The sequence below is a fragment of the Triturus cristatus genome, chromosome 5_2 (assembly GCF_964204655.1).
Source record: "Triturus cristatus chromosome 5_2, aTriCri1.1, whole genome shotgun sequence".
Classification (NCBI taxonomy): domain Eukaryota; kingdom Metazoa; phylum Chordata; class Amphibia; order Caudata; family Salamandridae; genus Triturus; species Triturus cristatus.
The window spans coordinates 996,508,109-996,525,232 of record NC_140588.1 but is presented as its reverse complement, the minus strand read 5'-3'; the positions used below and the strand labels follow the sequence as shown (position 1 = coordinate 996,525,232).

General features: G+C 51.4%; 1 protein-coding gene across 5 annotated transcripts in view; it reads right to left on the bottom strand.

Annotated features, from left to right (window-relative positions):
* The window catches only part of LOC146829558 (actin-binding protein WASF3-like), a 415,127-nt gene that overhangs the window by 25,935 nt on the left and 372,068 nt on the right, over nucleotides 1-17,124 (bottom strand). For all 5 annotated transcript variants that reach the window (XM_085608254.1, XM_085608258.1, XM_085608253.1 and 2 more), the window contains one exon: nucleotides 4,160-4,423. In XM_085608254.1, the coding sequence (XP_085464380.1) occupies nucleotides 4,160-4,423 (264 nt within the window). The remainder of the gene's footprint in view (nucleotides 1-4,159; nucleotides 4,424-17,124) is intronic.

The following is a 17,124-nucleotide window of genomic DNA, read 5'->3' as shown; positions in this document are numbered from 1 at the left end:
AAACTTTACAGAAAGTCCTAATTTTTTTGCATGCAGGTAGATGTACTTTCGAGGCGGGCACCGGCCCGTACCCCCAAATAAACCCCCACAATGTGAGGAAGTCCTCCTTTGGCCGTGGTAGGCTATATTTTTTCTTTGGAATTCTAGCATTTTTGCCTTCTTAAAACTTTAGGCCTGCTCAACATGTCCTCTGTATAAAAGGAAAAACTATTTTAGCCTCATATGACAATACCTGCCACCTGGAAAATCAAATGTAGGCCCAGAGAAGATTTACGCAGTTTTACAAAATGCAGATATCTGGTACCAGAATGAAGTAAAGCCTTTACACCCTAACACCTAAAATTCAGCACGTGTTCAGCATTGAGATGTTCTTTTAAACCCGGATTAAGATGCTTATTCTGTAACCTCTTTGAATGCACATCATACCAACCTCAAATGCCCAGTGTATAGATAGTCCTGTAAAGGAGGGCTATTGACCAACAGGGCTTCAATTGTTTTTGAAATATGGTTTTTGGCTGCAGTGATACACAATGGGATTCACACGCCTGTCTTGTCCCTTGCATTTCACACCTGGGATGGATGGCAACGGAGGAATGGTTGCCAAGGTCATCTCTCCGTGAGTAGCCCTTTGACGCACTGCTATTCTGGGTTGGAAGACTAGCCCCAGAAGTTAGGAGTCAAAATCCATATGTACTGTTTGAAAAAGATGGGTGTTTAGAGGTGTAGATTTTCTGTGATGATTACAGGACCAGCCCAAACTGTAGTTTAGAGTTTTGTAAAACCCAGCACAAAAGAAGAAGATTTGGGCCAATATGGGTTTCTCTGTTGAAAGGAACTGTACGATATATGTCACAGAACGCGTTTCCCGGGAACACTGAATGGGCCATTATGCTGCATAAAATGTAATATTTCATCCCTCATTACGAGTTGTTTGTTAATTATTGGTGGCAACTGGCATGGGAATAGAAAGGATCTCCAATGAGCCCGTACGGAACGAGGAAATGCACGGGGCCATCTATTTCACCAACCCAATCTTCACATCTTTTTCCTAAATTCTGACCAATTTTTGACATCATATCCAACTATATTATATTAATTATCTTTATTTCGGTCACTGGGACCATAAAAGAATAAAACAATTTTATATACAATAAAATGCACAAGATTCAAGGCAATGCAATATATCCAAAAATGTGCCATAATTCTCATAGAATGCATACATAATATCCAATTTGAACAGAGACTACAGTTTGATTCATGTGGCTATTAAAATAGAGACTACTCAAGTACGTGAGTACCATATGAAATTCCATGCACAAATTACAAAAATCATTAGCTGCATTCGGGTACGCTATTCAATTTGGTATAGTAATTTCGAGTAAACCACATGGCTGTTAAAAATTTCGCAACTGCGAATACTATAGAAGCTGTTAAATCAGTTTTTAAAACTCTGTATGCTGAGAGATGGCGAGAGAATCCTAGATTTTTTAATAAAGGTACCAGCCAATACTTTCTCGGTCTCTGATAAGCTTGACAGAAAAATAAAATGTGCAAATCTGACTCGATTGGGTAACCACACGCTGGACATTGAGGTGCAAGTTGCGAATGGGACCAATTAGCCATATATTCCCTGAGAGGTAAAGTGCCATAACGCCATTGAAGATAGAGTTTCCTTGTTAAAGAAGGGCTTATGTTGTCTAAAACAAGTTCCCGGTGATAGGTATCTTTGAAGGTCAAAAATTTATCAGACAGAGATCCGACCCGTACACTCGTAATAGCCACACGCAAATTATACTCATGAATGGTTGATGTGAGAGTTTTGCGTGAGATCTTGCAACATGTGTTGGCTGGGTCAGACCACAGATCTGGTCTTCCTATCTTTTCACATGTCTGTTTGACAAACTTTAACCATGGCACATGGGAAATTTTTGCAAGGCATAGAATCTCCTGGAGTTCCGCTCTATAACCCAGGAGTTCGGGTGAGCTCCATAATTTACGCCAATAGATAATTGGTTTAAGAGCAAGCTCCTCGGAGATAGGTTTCAGCCCTAAGTCTAGTCTCAATGGCAATAAGGGAGTGCTGGGCGGTAGAGCTGTCAGATGCCTGAGAAGGTTGTTCTCTATGACCCGGAGTTCCTGATTTAGAGTATAACCCCAGATTTCTCCTCCATAGAGCCCAGCGGCCCTCGCCTGGGTTTTGTAGATGTGGAGACGGGGGCCTAAAGGCTTATAATTCAGGCCCTTCGTCATTCTACAGATGGCGCCAGTTGTCTGGGTCAGCTTGAGTTTTACCTTTGTTTGGTGTGAGTCCTAAGTCATATGCTGATTAAATGTAACCCCCAAATACTCAAAGGTGTTGACCCTCTCCAGACTGGCATGACCTATGCGTGGGCTCGGACGTGTTGAGGGGGGGGGGTTGAAGATCATATATTTTGTTGTTCCCGTATTGATCTCCAAACCGTGTTTGCTACAAAAGTCCACGAAGCCATCCAGGACCCTCTGAATACCCATCGGGGATTTGGAAAGCAGCAGGGTGTCATCCGCGAACATAATCGCGGGCACCCTGGTGCCAACCAACTTGGGAGAGTCGATGTTATTTAACTCATTTAGGTGGGCGAAGACCCCGTTGACAAAGAGGCAGAAGAGGGTCGGTGCAAGCACACAGCCCTGTCTGACCCCCCTGTCAACGGGGAAAGGATCCAACTATATGTCAGAGGTGGATGTGTGCTGAAACTACAAAATGTGTAATTACTGTTAGTGCTGGAAACATACGCTTTGGATCAGAATGGGAAGTCCAATCGACATGTAAAGAGGACCTTAGTTTTACCTTTGGAATAGCGAACTTGTCCTAGTGCCAGAATAGAAACTCCTGGCTGTTTCCCTGAAGAATTCTAAAGTACCACCCTGAGGCTTAGGAAGAAAGGTGCTTGCAGCCCTGTCATGCTTCTCTGGGCCCAAAAATCTGCTCCATGGCTATTACTGCTTGCCTATGGAGAGACCCAAGGACTTAAAGGGCCATGAGCAAGTGTAGCCTGAAGCAGTCACAGAACGCCTCTATCTCCTGTGGCTGATGAGTACGAAACGTCCTAGAATCAGTAGACAAAGGAAGCAAGGTGCTACCATGAAATTCCAAGGACCAGTTGGAACTGGGCGTTTTGTTTTGGACCTGAACAGGAGATGTGAGGCGGCATCTGGCAAGTTTAAACCCTGGTCTGATGTTTGTACAAACATCCCCGAAAAATTATATATTTTACCAAGGTACTTTGTATCAAGAACATTTCTTTCTGTTAAGGGGGTGGGGAATCAAGTAGCATCTTCAGTGCCATGAGTATACACTGCTGCAATCTTGTGGAAGTTTTGGAAAAGAAATGAAGTAATTTAAACCCCAGCAGGTATACTGCCACACCACAGAGGGGGTATAGGACCCACTTGCACTGACCATGGGTCGCACCCCCTGCCACATCTAAAGATCCCCCCAGCTTGACAAGGATCAGTTCAACAAGAGTCTTCTTGCTGGCATGACAGGAGTTTTTTGGGCAAATATATAATGTGGGCAGATCAACATAATATGACCCTGGGGACTCTGACTCTGAGAAGTTATCATCTTCATTTCATTAAGGATTATCGGAAGGTATCCACACTAGCCAGAATTCTCTTATGCTTAGGGAAATGCACCATCGATGGAAATGGAAGATAACTTGTGTTTAGCAACAATGCTATAGGTAACGCCACATGGAACTAACCACAAATGCTAGCAATAAACCATAGTAAATCTGGGGTTGCTAATTACAAACTCTGGGCAAGTGGGCAAGCATCAGTTGGAACTTCTGGCTTGGAGAAAGAGGAATAAACTTAACTATTACGAAAGTAAATGGCCCTTTTACTGTCCTTTCACCGAAATATACTTTCTCCAGAAAGGTATAAACTTTCATGCTATATTTGGTATGAAAATAGACCTTTTTATTGCTGTTTATCTTATCTTAAAAACAATACAGTACGTTATATGATGGTAACAAAGCGAAGTAGACCAAATTATTTTGAATGAGAAGATCTGTGATTGACATTCCCCCCTAAACCAAGCACACACCTTTAGGGCCTAGAACTGCTATTTACACAGAATATCACAATGAAAAACTTAAGTAGTGTTAAATTTCCATACCCATAATCTTTAATTATTTGAGGCCTGGGTCCATTTAAAATGGCCTCTTGTGGCTGTGGTACGTGAGGCTGCAGGACTCTGTTAAGACTGTTTTGGCGGGTTCCTGTGGATGGCGGGCGGTAGCCATGTTCTTGCAGCTGATTGGCTACCAGCATAATCTCTTTGTTTTCTGTTAGCATATGTGGCACAGGGGCTATCACTTGTTGAACTATATGGTTCGGACTGGCGGGGTAAGAGTGATCACCTATATCTGACGCATATGACCTGCAGGATGAGAACACAACAATCAGAGTAAGAAACCACTTTCAAAATGGAGGCACAAATACAATTACGCAGTCACTGATATAAATGCAATAATAAATGAAGCTGACAACAGTAGGATGGAAGATTTTCTGAGCCTTGGTTACTTGACACTGACAATTAGCAGGTGTGAAACAAATGATCGCTTATTTTCTCAATATAGCTGTGATGTTTCTGAGTTTTCTTAGAATATATGAGATTCCGAGACATGTACCCTGCCGGAAGACACCTACATCACTGAAACCTTCTCAGGACAATAAGGGGAGAAGGGAAGATATTTCAAGGTCTAAAGGTGGCAGAACTTCTTTTTCCATTAAAGTGAGCTTCCTAAACACATGTAAAATTAAAAGGAGACAAATTCTTTATGACAAATCACTTATATAACGTAGAGATAATGTAGAATGCGACAACGTCCAATTTTCAACATTTTGTACGAAGAAGCATTGTCTGTGGGGAAGAGATAATTTTAAATTCTTGGTGGTAACAATATCTCAGAAAAAGCACCTGCATTGTGGTAATGACTCACTAGACAACTACTGATCTGTAAATTGAAAATCCATACCTACCAATGTAAAGGCAAGGATGCCCCCCACTACAAGTTACCCATTAAATCAGGAAGAATATGCCAGGGCCAGAATTACCAATTCCAGCTTGTGTCTCACAGTGAGTTAACAGGAAGTACCAGTTTATTTCGCGGGAGTGGGGAATACCATGTGGACCCGGGAATGCTGGATCCAAATCCGCATGCTTTCTCCCTGGTGGTAGGAGGCCCAAATGGACACACATTTACTTCCTAAACTGGAGTAGGGGGTACATTGTACAGCAGTTTTTTATCTACGCAGTGGGAGAGGGTGATGGAGCAGAGGCACTGAGAGGGCAGAGAGCCATAAGCTCATTTTGGGTAAACCTTTTCTGCTCAGCAGCTGCCCGCAGCTCCTGATGCTTCACAGTAGACACAATGTCTCTAGGGGGCTCTGTTTTTAGGCGTAATATATTAATGAATGTGATAAAGCAACAATAAATAACAGCTGTTCTATATAATAATCCCCATATTCTGGAATACGTTCATCCACTTTGCTGCTCCAGCAGCCTAGAACTCTCTCTTTCTTCTATTGTGATATAGACTTACATGCGTTTAATAGGCTCCGAGGCTATCCTTGTATGTGTGTCATTACCATTGCTGGAATCTATTTTACTATGAGGTTTGTTTTAGGCTTGGAATTGAGTGTATATCTGTGTGTGCATGTGGTATTTGTTGTTTGGGTGGCGGGTATTGTTGGGTTATATAATCACTGAAATAAGTGAGTCACCTGCATGGTGGTTATAGCCTTGTGGTGGGTTTGCTGTGGTGTCTTCTTTTCGTCTACAAAACCAGGTCTGGTGTCTACCTGCCACACCTTGCATCTTTTTACTTCGGCAATGCAGACATGTTGCTGCCTACATGTGGAAAGATTCTGCAAGAGGGTGATCAGATGTTAACATGCACTCTTCGGTTTGCATAATCCTTCTCTGGAGAGAATCTCATTCAAATGTGTCAATGAAATATTTCCGGCAGAAACCGATCTCTACTAGTGGCAAGACTATTGGTAAACCACTCTAAAACCACGGACAGTTTATATACACCTGTACACGTGTCACGATTGCAACTAAAAAGTAATTTAAAGTTGCTTTTCAGCTGAGAAAATAGCGCCTGAAGACATCTAGCGCGCACATTTCTTAAACATATAAAATGTGGATGTTAACATGATTTTTTTTCAAAATTTTCCTTTTTAAATCTCTTCCGCGCTGAAGTGCACTTTGCTTCCCACGGATGCTATAGAAAGGCATTTAAAATTGCGGTGCTTTCATTTCCGGATTATTTCTTTTAACACCTCTTCGTATCACTGAACACTGAATGAACCTTTAGTTTTGCACACCATTGTTCAATGGTCATGAGCATAGTGCCAATATCGGCAACCGTTATCATAGCATACATCAGTACATAATCATAATAAAACACATGACACTGAATGTAAGTGGAGAAATATTGCTGCAGGTTTATTAGCATAATAAATATGCAAACACGGTGGGTTATCTTACGGGCGATCCCAGGGCAGGCCAGCCCCATGCCGCCTGCCCGTCTGATAAGCCTAGAGTCACCATGGCAACGCCAATCGGTGACCACCAAATGTTGGGAGGGTCCACCCCTCCCATCCGTGGACCTCCAGTCCACATGCTTCACCACGCCCCCCCGTGATGGGTGGGCGGAGCATACATGGCAGCCCCCGGTTGCTCAGACCCACAACCGCCTGTCGGTTAGCGGGGCGCCGTAGGTCTTCCAGTGGACACGCTAAAAGATCCCTGGGTATCCTGGCTTAGCACCACACGGTGCTGCTGCATGCTATACCCCTTGGTATGTGCAGACCCTGGATCGCCCTGTAACTCCTCCTGCAACACAAAAGTGAAAGTTGTTAGAAAAACCTTCCCCCCCCTTCTTGTCCCTCCTGATGCCGGGTAAGCGGATGGGCGGGCAAGGCAAACGAGCGGACAAGAGGGCGAGGAGGGGGCGGGGACCGAATATGTACCCCCCCCTTGGCTCCTCCCCGCCGGAAGGAGCTACCTGACTGGGGTCTCCCTAGGTCAAGCCCAGGGACACGACCTCCCACCCCTGTGCCTTCCTGTGGCACTAAGGCGGCCGCCCTCAAGGGGGCGGGCCGCTGCGCAACCCCCACCCCGGGCAGCCTTACATAGTGCCAATATCGGCAACCGTTATCATAGCATACATCAGTACATAATCATAATAAAACACATGACACTGAATGTAAGTGGAGAAATATTGCTGCAGGTTTATTAGCATAATAAATATGCAAACACGGTGGGTTATCTTACGGGCGATCCCAGGGCAGGCCAGCCCCATGCCGCCTGCCCGTCTGATAAGCCTAGAGTCACCATGGCAACGCCAATCGGTGACCACCAAATGTTGGGAGGGTCCACCCCTCCCATCCGTGGACCTCCAGTCCACATGCTTCACCACGCCCCCCCGTGATGGGTGGGCGGAGCATACATGGCAGCCCCCGGTTGCTCAGACCCACAACCGCCTGTCGGTTAGCGGGGCGCCGTAGGTCTTCCAGTGGACACGCTAAAAGATCCCTGGGTATCCTGGCTTAGCACCACACGGTGCTGCTGCATGCTATACCCCTTGGTATGTGCAGACCCTGGATCGCCCTGTAACTCCTCCACAGCCTTGGGAGTGGCCACCGTCACTACCAGGGCCCCCCACCAGGACCCCTATTAATAGCAACCCGCAGCTGTCAGAGCTTCCCCTAGATCCAGTAAAAACAACTCCATGCCTAAATCCGAGAGGTGAACCCCATCGCCTTTGAGACATCCCGTTGATTTGGCGTGCAGAAGGCCGTGCCTGATGAAACCAAAGCCTCTTTGCTCCGTGAACTTGCGCATAGCGCTGTTAACCTTTCTTCTAGATACCTCGATGGCATCGCCTGAGCGAGCACCATGCCAAATAGTACGTGGAGTCATCTCAGACCACCACAGCTCACACGGCCCCAACAACACGCTCAACTTGCAGAAAGTATCCCTCATGTCTTGTAGTAGAGCTCTCCTTCCTAGTGATGTGAGGTCATTCCCCCCCAGGTGAACCACCAAAAGGTTGGGCGGGAGCCACCCTCCCCGGAGTCTCTGCTTAACCTTCCGTAACAAGTCGCACCAGCGCAAGCCTGGGAAACCCAACCACGTGATGTCCGTGTTGGCAAAGCCATTCTGCCACTCTCTTGCCGCCGCCCACTGTGCCAGTCTTGCAATAATTGAGTGACCAATTACCCACACCTTCATACCTAATAAAGAGAAAATTGGTTTTGAGTATATGTTTATTGGGCGGAAAGAGAAAACAACATAAGCAAACTTCAGCACATCTGCAGTAAAGGTATACGTCAATCAGGAAGAACCAGCGAGGGAGGGGAGCCCTACTATGATTGTGGTCACGACAGACAGCCCCCCCCAAGTGACCCACAGCCCCCCCGGCCACCCTTAGGGCCGGATGTACCGCTTGAAGCAATGCGACTGCCAGCGCCCCACCATCATAATACCTTCTGCAGGCATTCCAGCCAGGAACGCTGTGGTGGCCGCACCTATGCGGAAAGAGTGGCTGCTGAATATTTTGCCCCTAACCTCATGGCCGGACAGCCTAAGGCAGGCCTTGAGGATGTGGTCCACTTGAAATCTAGTGACCGGGAGGCCATCCTGATGCACTAGCAGGTAACCCGCCCCCCGCGGGCGAAGCAGCAGGTAGGTTCTGACACAAGCTACCGGGCAATATCTCTCATCCCCCAAGCCATGAAGCACCACTACTCTCCCTCGCCCTAGCTGGTCAGTTTTGGACTGTCTAATGACTATTTTCAAGCACCCCGGTTCAAGTTCTACGTCCTTTACGTTCAGTGCCACCCCCGAGGGGTCAGATTTAGAGCGGGCCACTAGTTCCCCTATCCTGAAGGCACCAAAGAAGGCCAGGGAAAAACATGCCGAGAACAGTGTTGCTTCGTACCCTGAGTGAGTGGCCCTATCCATACAGTCCAACATTCCTTGTAGCAGTGAGAAAGTAATGGGGGACCTGGGATCCGGAGATCGCGGATCCAGCTTCGCCCACCCACGCAGAGCTGCCTTGATCACAAAAGCCTTGGTGGGATCCGCCTGCCCCCTCAATCTGGCGTGGTGGCTGATGGCAGCGAGGTGGCCCGATATCCAGGAGTGAGTTTTTCCCTCCCCTCTGGCCCACAGCAAGAATTGTTGGACTCTAAGTTCCAGAGCCCCCTGATCCTCCTCCCAGCCCCCTGTAATTGCACAAAAGAGGGTGACGCAGCTCCCGTAGCGCTTCGCAGTTCTGGGGGCTAACGACCGTTCTCCCAGCTCCCTCATCCGTGGTCCCACTTCAGCAGCCGCCACAAGTGCGGCGGGAAAGGGGTCCCCTCTTGACGTGCGCTCGGCCAGGCCTCCCGGAAGCGGTGCCACTGGAAACGAGACAAAGAGTCAGCGGCAACATTAGAAATCCCTGGAATGTGCCTGGCCCTGCACTCTACGTTGTTAAATAGGCAGGCCCTGGCAAGCTCGCGCAATAGACACAGGACTAGGGGGCAGCTAGCAGACTGGGAGTTGATGGCCTGCACCACCGCCAGGTTGTCAGACCAGAAAAGCACCCGTTTGGCGGCCAGGGCCCTGGGCCAGAGATGAAAAGCAACCACAATGGGGAAGAGTTCCAGGACCGTGATCTTGGACGTGACCTTTTTCCTGTGCCAGGCGTTAGGCCACCTCTCTGCGCACCACTCTTTGTCCAAAATCACTCCGAACCCTTCCCGGCCAGATGCATCAGAAAAGAGGGCCAGCTCCCGGCTGTTGGCCCAGGGGTCGCGCCAGATGACAGCCCCAAAAAAGTTGACTAGAAAGTCTGCCCACATGACTAGGTCTTCACGCATCCCCTTGGTCAGTTTGACCATGTGGTGCTTCCTGCTCACCGAGGCCGTGGCTCTAGCTAACCTTCGCGCAAATGCCCGACCCGCGGGGATGACTCTGGCAGCGAAGTTTAGCTTCCCCAGGAGGCTCTGAATGGCAGCCAAGGAAGCCTTCTCCCTCCCTACCACTTGGCTAATCTGATCTCTCAGGTCCCGCACCTTGTCAGCTGGCAGCCTGGCCTCCCCCGCCACAGTGTCCAGCTCGATCCCTAAGAAAGAGAGAACTTGAGCCGGGCCTTCCGTTTTCTTAGGGGCCAAGGGAACGCCGAAATGCTGCATCAGGGCCTGAAAATCAACCAGGGCTGCCCTACATTCCTGAGTGCCATCCCTCCCGATGAAAAGGAAGTCATCTAAGTAATGGGAAACCCCTGAAAAGCTGTACGTGTGCTGGAAGGCCCATTGAAGAAAAGAGCTGAAAGCCTCAAAGAAGGCACAGGAAACCGCGCACCCCATGGGCATGCACTTGTCAAAGTAGTACATGCCGTCCACCTTGAAACCCAGCAAGTGTTGGCTGATGGGGTGCACTGGTAATAACCGAAAGGCCGACTCAATGTCGGCCTTCGCCAACCAGGCTCCTTTGCCAGCCCTCCTTACCAGGTCAAGTGCAACATCCAATGTACAATAAGACACCGAGCAAGACCCCTCCTGCAGGCCGTGGTTTACTGAGCCCCCCTCAGGGTAAGACAAGTGGTGAATTAACCTGAAAGACCCCGGATCTTTTTTAGGGACCAAGCCAAGGGGGGAGACTACAAAGTTGTCTAACGGGGGCTCCCTGAAAGGACCCGCCACCCGCCCCAGCCTCAGTTCCTTCTGGACTTTTTCTTTCAAGACCTGTGGGAGGACCCTGGCAGATCTGAGGTTCTCCGCATCGCGGCCGGACAGGGGACCTACATAGGGGATGGTGAAGCCCAGCGAGAAGCCTTCAAGCAGGAGCGCACTGTCAGCGGAGAGGGGGTACAGTCTGAGTAGCTCTAGCATGCGGTCCAGGAGGACCGGGGAAGGACCCTTGCTGGCCAGGGGCGCAGGAGAGCAGGCGACCAGGTCGGTAGGAGGGAGAAGGAGGGGTGGGGCCGCAGCTGGGGGAAGGAGTGGAGGCGAATCAAGCCGATGGTTTGGCGGAGTCAGCAGGCTTCTTGTCCTGTTTGGATTGGCACGAGGCAGCGGGGTGACGCCCCCCGCACTTGCTGCATGAGTGCTGGAAACGGCACTTGACCCCCCAAGAGCAAGCGCCGGCATTGAAAAGGTTGCAAGTCCCAGGAGAGACCCGCTTGGCCCCTCCTCCCCTGCCACCCCCTCTACGCCCCCCCCGAAAGGACTGCCTCGCTTGCTTCGCATTGAACTGGGAGTTCCCTGTCTGTCCGCCACCTCCTCCGGACCCTTTGGGAAGGGAGGCAGGACTCTTGGATCCCCGAGACCCCATGTGGTCCATCCACAGCTGTACCTCTTTCTGGTCCCATTCCATCTCTGGGCAAATGGCCATCTTTTTTCTGAACTCCATGTCATAATTGAGCCACCCTTCCCCGCCCCACTTCTGCGCCTCTGTGTGAATTAGCCTCTGGTACAGTACCAAAGCCTGGCCCTGTTCAGGAAATTTTTCAAGTATAACAGATTGAAGGATGGAAAAGGCGGCTAGCCAATTATCTATTGTTTTATCCGGCCACTGCTGGAACCTGACCTTCTTGTCGTCCTCTTTCCCCCCAAGCCTACGCGCATCTTGCCCATGCTGGCCCAGCAGCAGTAGTGAAAAGATGTCTAAAAACTCACGCCTCCAGATGAATTCTTTTACAGCTAAGGGGACCTCCCAGATGAGCGAGCTATGGCCAGACAGGAGCGGGGCATGGGTAAACTCCTTCTTTGCTGGGACCTGCGGAGGAGAGCGTGGAGCTGTAGCGCTAGCTAGTTGCGTGGACGCGCTGCCCCCCGGGGCGGGGGGGGGGGCGGCGATATCAATGGCGGCAGCAGACTGCCCGGTTAGCGGCTCACCTCCTGCTGGTTGGCGCAGCTCCCCCCCAGCCGGGATGGGCCCCGGGGCCGGGGGGCCAGCGGGAGCCGCCTTCTCCTGCCTGGCGGTCAAGACAGGCCCTATCACCGCCGCCGGTTCTGCACTTCTGGGCAAGGAAATAGGCGGTGTGCACGGCACCGGGGACAGCTCGGGGGCGTGACGACATGTCCCTTGTGGTGCCCAAACAGTGGCTGCAGCGGAGAGAGCCCCTCCCGCACTGTCAGCAGACGGCCGCCCCACCGCTGAGGCTGCCCGCGAGAAGCCCGCCCTGACCTCATCCATGAAATTTTTTAGTGTCTCATTGAGGTTGGCGAGGTCCTCCCTGGATGCAAAGTTAGTGGCATGAGAGCTTAAACTGCTCGGTGTTGGCGGGCCAGCCGGGGACGTCGGGGGCGGAGGCCCGGAGGGGCCCTTGACGGCGGGCACCGAGCGGACCCTGAGTGCAGTACGTTCAGCCGGGAAGTCTCTAACTGTGGCCCTGCGGATTCGTTTGGGGCGAGGGGGGCCCGCCTCCTCGTTCGACTCTTGTCCCGTTGTATGGCCCCCAGAGATGACCCCAGAGTCCTCAGGGCAGCTGGCCTTGAGGAGGTCTGCAGCCCAGGCCAGTCCTTTGGATTTGGCCATCTCAATAATTGCTGCTAACTGTGCGTCTTGCGAATTGCCCGGCTGGGTCTCCTCGACCTGGGACGGCGTTGAGAAGAGCGCTGGGGTGCCCTCACTATCCATCTCGGACTGGGTCCTAACTCTCGCGGAAGAGAACGCACCACCTTCAACTCAGAGCGGAAAGCTGTCCCCGATTTCACCCTTTTTCCGGCAGCAAGCGTGATCGTCTGGACACCTAAAACCTTCGCACGACCTTCGCACGATCTAGGAGGAAGAGAAGAGGGGATGACACGACAATATTACTTCCCTGATGCTCAGACCCACATGCATGGAGGTGATGCGCGCGCAGAATCCTGGATACAAGGCATTCAACACAGGCCTGAGATTATCTCCCAGTTCCCCGGACGCTACATTCCCTTCGCTACTGAAGAACGGGTGACCAGGATGAACGTGGAGAGTGCCCTGCGGAATCATACGACCACGGTGTGAGATGCTACCTTTAGATGACGTACCAATAGTTTGTCGGTACTTTCATGTCCTGCAACGGCACGCGACGAGGCACAGCCTACACGTTAAGATGCTAGCGTGCGATAAGGAACGGGCGGGGGCCGCGCGCACCATGAATATATAGGAGGCGGCACCAAAAGAGATGGACTGGGCTGTGCAGGGGTCCAAGCAACATGATCCTATGCCCCCATTTTGGCTCGTTACCAGGATTTGACGAGAGGCTGTGGCAAAAGGGGTTAGTTGGACCGCGTTTAATAGCACCGTATTAACATCACCCATTCAGGCTCGTAGAGATTAAGTGATTTGCCCAAAATTACCTGCTGAGAGCGAGCCCTGGTGTCCCGACCTGGAGGCGGCACCGCAGCTTTGAAATTTTGCCAACTTATGACACTTTGAAAGCGTTAGCGGGAATCGGACACTTGTCCTGTGTGATCCTTTATAACCACAGGCACGAGGCTTACCATTGAGCTATAGCTCCTGGTATCCGACGGACCACTTCCTACGCCTGGGCGCGACCCCCGGGCTCAGGAAATACACATATGAGGTAGTGCTGAGGGCGCACGAACATACGCCTTCTACGGCCAGAGTTCGTACCCCCCGTAATCTACTGAGCCATCCTGCCAGCGTCAGTACCCTGCGACTAATTGACCCGCCGAGCACAGAACTGCTGCGGAAGGCAGAATAGACGGCCCAAGTGAGGAACAACTGTGGGAGTGTGCCGAAGCCACTCCCCGAAACCCCGTGACGTCTCCTTCAGCTGGCCAACACGCAAACGTTCCCAAGCTTGCAGGGCCAGACAGGACTGGACGTGCCAACACGCCACACCGCGCAAAAGGCCGCTGACACGCACACACAAATTATCCGTTTTATACTTGCTTAAAACCTGACCTCGATCACGAAGGGACCCGAACCCTCCATCTTCTGAGTCGAAGTCAGACGCCATATCCATTAGACCACACGGTCTCACTAAGACAGCGCCTTCAACCGCCAGCGAGTGCAAAGTGCGTGCCCCCCCGTCCGCCTCGATGGACGGGCCGAAAGTCCCTTCACCGACCGCCGCAGGAAGGGATGTCCCCCAGACACACGCGCGCCCCGTGGCGGCAGACATGGAGCCCCGAGCAGTGCCCACTGTGGCCTGATCCCGTCCGCCTCGCGACGCACTTTCCCCCCCCCCGCGGGCCCCCAACATGGCGGCTAGGGGGGGAGGAGGGGCGGGGGACCAGACGCGATTCGAGCGCACGCCGGGGCAACTAATGAGAGCTCGCAGGCTCGCAAGCGCAGCTACCGTACAGCTTCCTAAACCCTCACCCGCGAACCCCCGTCCGAGGCCCCTGCATCCCCAGGGCAGTCTGTTGTATGCCCCGTGACTCAGGGCCAGGCTCGTAGCCCAGGGTGCAACTGAGTGCCACCCGAATGGCAAGTGAGAACCCCACCCCGCCCCACGATCCACCACATTTGTCAGAGCAGGGAGGAAGGGGGGGGGGGGGAAGGGGTGAGGGAGAGGGTGAGCGTGGGCCGGCGACCGTAGTCCGAATCCGCCCCATCGACCCCCTTCCATTACCGAGTCCGTAACCAGCTCAAGTCCTGGACTCGTAGCGAATGCCAAGCCCGACTAACGGTGAAAGGAGCCAGGCCCGAGTAAATTTAAATTTATTACAAACGCGCTTTCCACGCCACAACTCTCCCCCCATCTAAGACACCAACAATAATGGCCGCGAGCGACCAGGGGGGAAGAGAGGAATCGGACGCTCCTACACCCGAGCGCGACCGAGGCCTCCCGCAGGAGCCGACTCGATATGCACATCGCGATATGGGGATCAAAAGGACGCGGGGCACAGGACCGGGGCACTGGCCCCTCGCACTCACTTGACCGCGTGGGCCGCGACCCACAGCATTTCCATTAACGCACACCCGATCCTGCCCCCCGCACAAACTCCTTCCCGAGCACGGCCCCCCCCCGCCCGTGGCACGCCGACCACAGGGCCCTGTCTCCTGGTACTGCCCAGGGACAAGGCCGGGGCGAGAGGGAAGTAACCGGCAGACTCACCTAAGTGAAGACGGGCGACACGACGGAGCACGACGACTGCAGGCAAGGCAAACGAGCGGACAAGAGGGCGAGGAGGGGGCGGGGACCGAATATGTACCCCCCCCCTTGGCTCCTCCCCGCCGGAAGGAGCTACCTGACTGGGGTCTCCCTAGGTCAAGCCCAGGGACACGACCTCCCACCCCTGTGCCTTCCTGTGGCACTAAGGCGGCCGCCCTCAAGGGGGCGGGCCGCTGCGCAACCCCCACCCCGGGCAGCCTTACAATGTGCTGACGCAGACACGCGGCCTACGCAAACGCCCCGAGCTGCGTCGCAGTGTATTTTCTAGAAATGGCTATCCCGTCAACCCCTGGCTTGGATGACGTAATGTGGACGAGTAATGCATGGAACCCAGGCTGGAACCTATCAGATGAGAGCTCAGGTCTAGCAGGCAGCTGAGCGCGAGGCGCAGTACTCTGCTACAAGAGACAGAGCATCATGGGTAGGAAAAAACGCACACCTTAGAACCAGAGAACAGTCTGCACTTGCATCTGAAGCCTGTCATTATTATTTTTTGCTGTCTCCATAACCGACGAAGCTCTGTGTTACCTCAGCAGAGATCTGAATAAGTGCCATCAGCCTGCCGGATTGAAGTGAAGAAAGCTGCCAGCTGAGGAGTCAGGAAAGCGAAAATGATCAGTTTACGCAGAGACAAACCGTAAGCACGTGGAGAAAACAAGCATTGGCAAAGCCGAAAGGTCTGGCACTGGTTGTCAGCCTTTTGCCTTTGTCAATGTTTGTTTTGTCAGGATTATTCAAAACATTATTGCTGGGGAGCTGATCGTCTGGGGCATAGGCAGTGGCGTCACTAGGGTTGGTGTCACCCGGTGCGGGTAACTCATGGTGTCACCCCCTCACGACTTACCACATGGACCTCCTCCGCCCTGAGTCCGCCAGTGGATACAGTTGGCAAATAACGGGACCATACAGAATCCTTAGTAACATTTGTAAATGTAGGTCTTATATTTACAAAATGTGCCTGTTAACAACAGTGTGATATTGATTCATTAACCCCATCGCCGCGGCACGAATTTTGCCGCGGCGCTGGGGGGGTTCGGGGTGAGCGCGGCGCCGCCATGCTCGTGACGGAACCACTCTGTCATGAGCCACGGGTGCGCTGTGCTCATGATGGAGTGGTTCCGTCACGACTCCGCCCACTTGCATTATTCGCCCGCACAGGCGGGGAATCAGCGCCGCGTGGGCGGAGCGGCCGCAACGGCCGCAGCATGACGGAACCACTCCGTCATGAGCACACGGCGCCCATGGCTCATGACAGAGTGGTTCCGTCATGAGTAGGCAAGGGGTTAATCAGGTTGTACAGTGGGCTACCTGCTAGTCAACAGTTTATTGGAATTTATAATATCATAGGTATGGTACTTTGTACTGGTGTGGTGTTCCCACTATCCAGCAACACAATATATCAGTGGTCGAAGTGGGGGAAAAAAGTAGGGGAACTGTGGGGGGAGAATCAGAGGGCAGGAATAACCCAAGGATTGGCTCAGTGGGCAGAGCCAGAGGCGTGGCCAGAATGCGCAAACATCCCAATTTTTTGTATTTGTTTGGTTTCACTGCCCAGTTTTATCAACCAATGGATACACATGATTATTTAAGGTTATAATGAGTTATTGACAGTAAAATGTGTTCACAAAGTGGGATATGCTTCTAATCACAGAATGTCCCCAAATACGATAAAATGTGGAAGCACAAGCCATTGGTCTCCGAGCCATGGAGTTTCTGTCATCAGCACTTCTCCCTTTTCCAAAACAGCAGTTCAAACATGAATGGCTAAAAATCCTAGTTTGCAAATGTTTTCTAAATAATAATGGCTCTGCCATATTTGCCTCATAATGCAAGATCTGCAGCATGATCTGACCATTTAAACTAATAAATTGTTTGTAGCTCAAACGTATCAAAAGTTAATAAAAAATGTGACTTGTGTTGCTGCGGAGTAGATGACAGTTAATAGCTCACT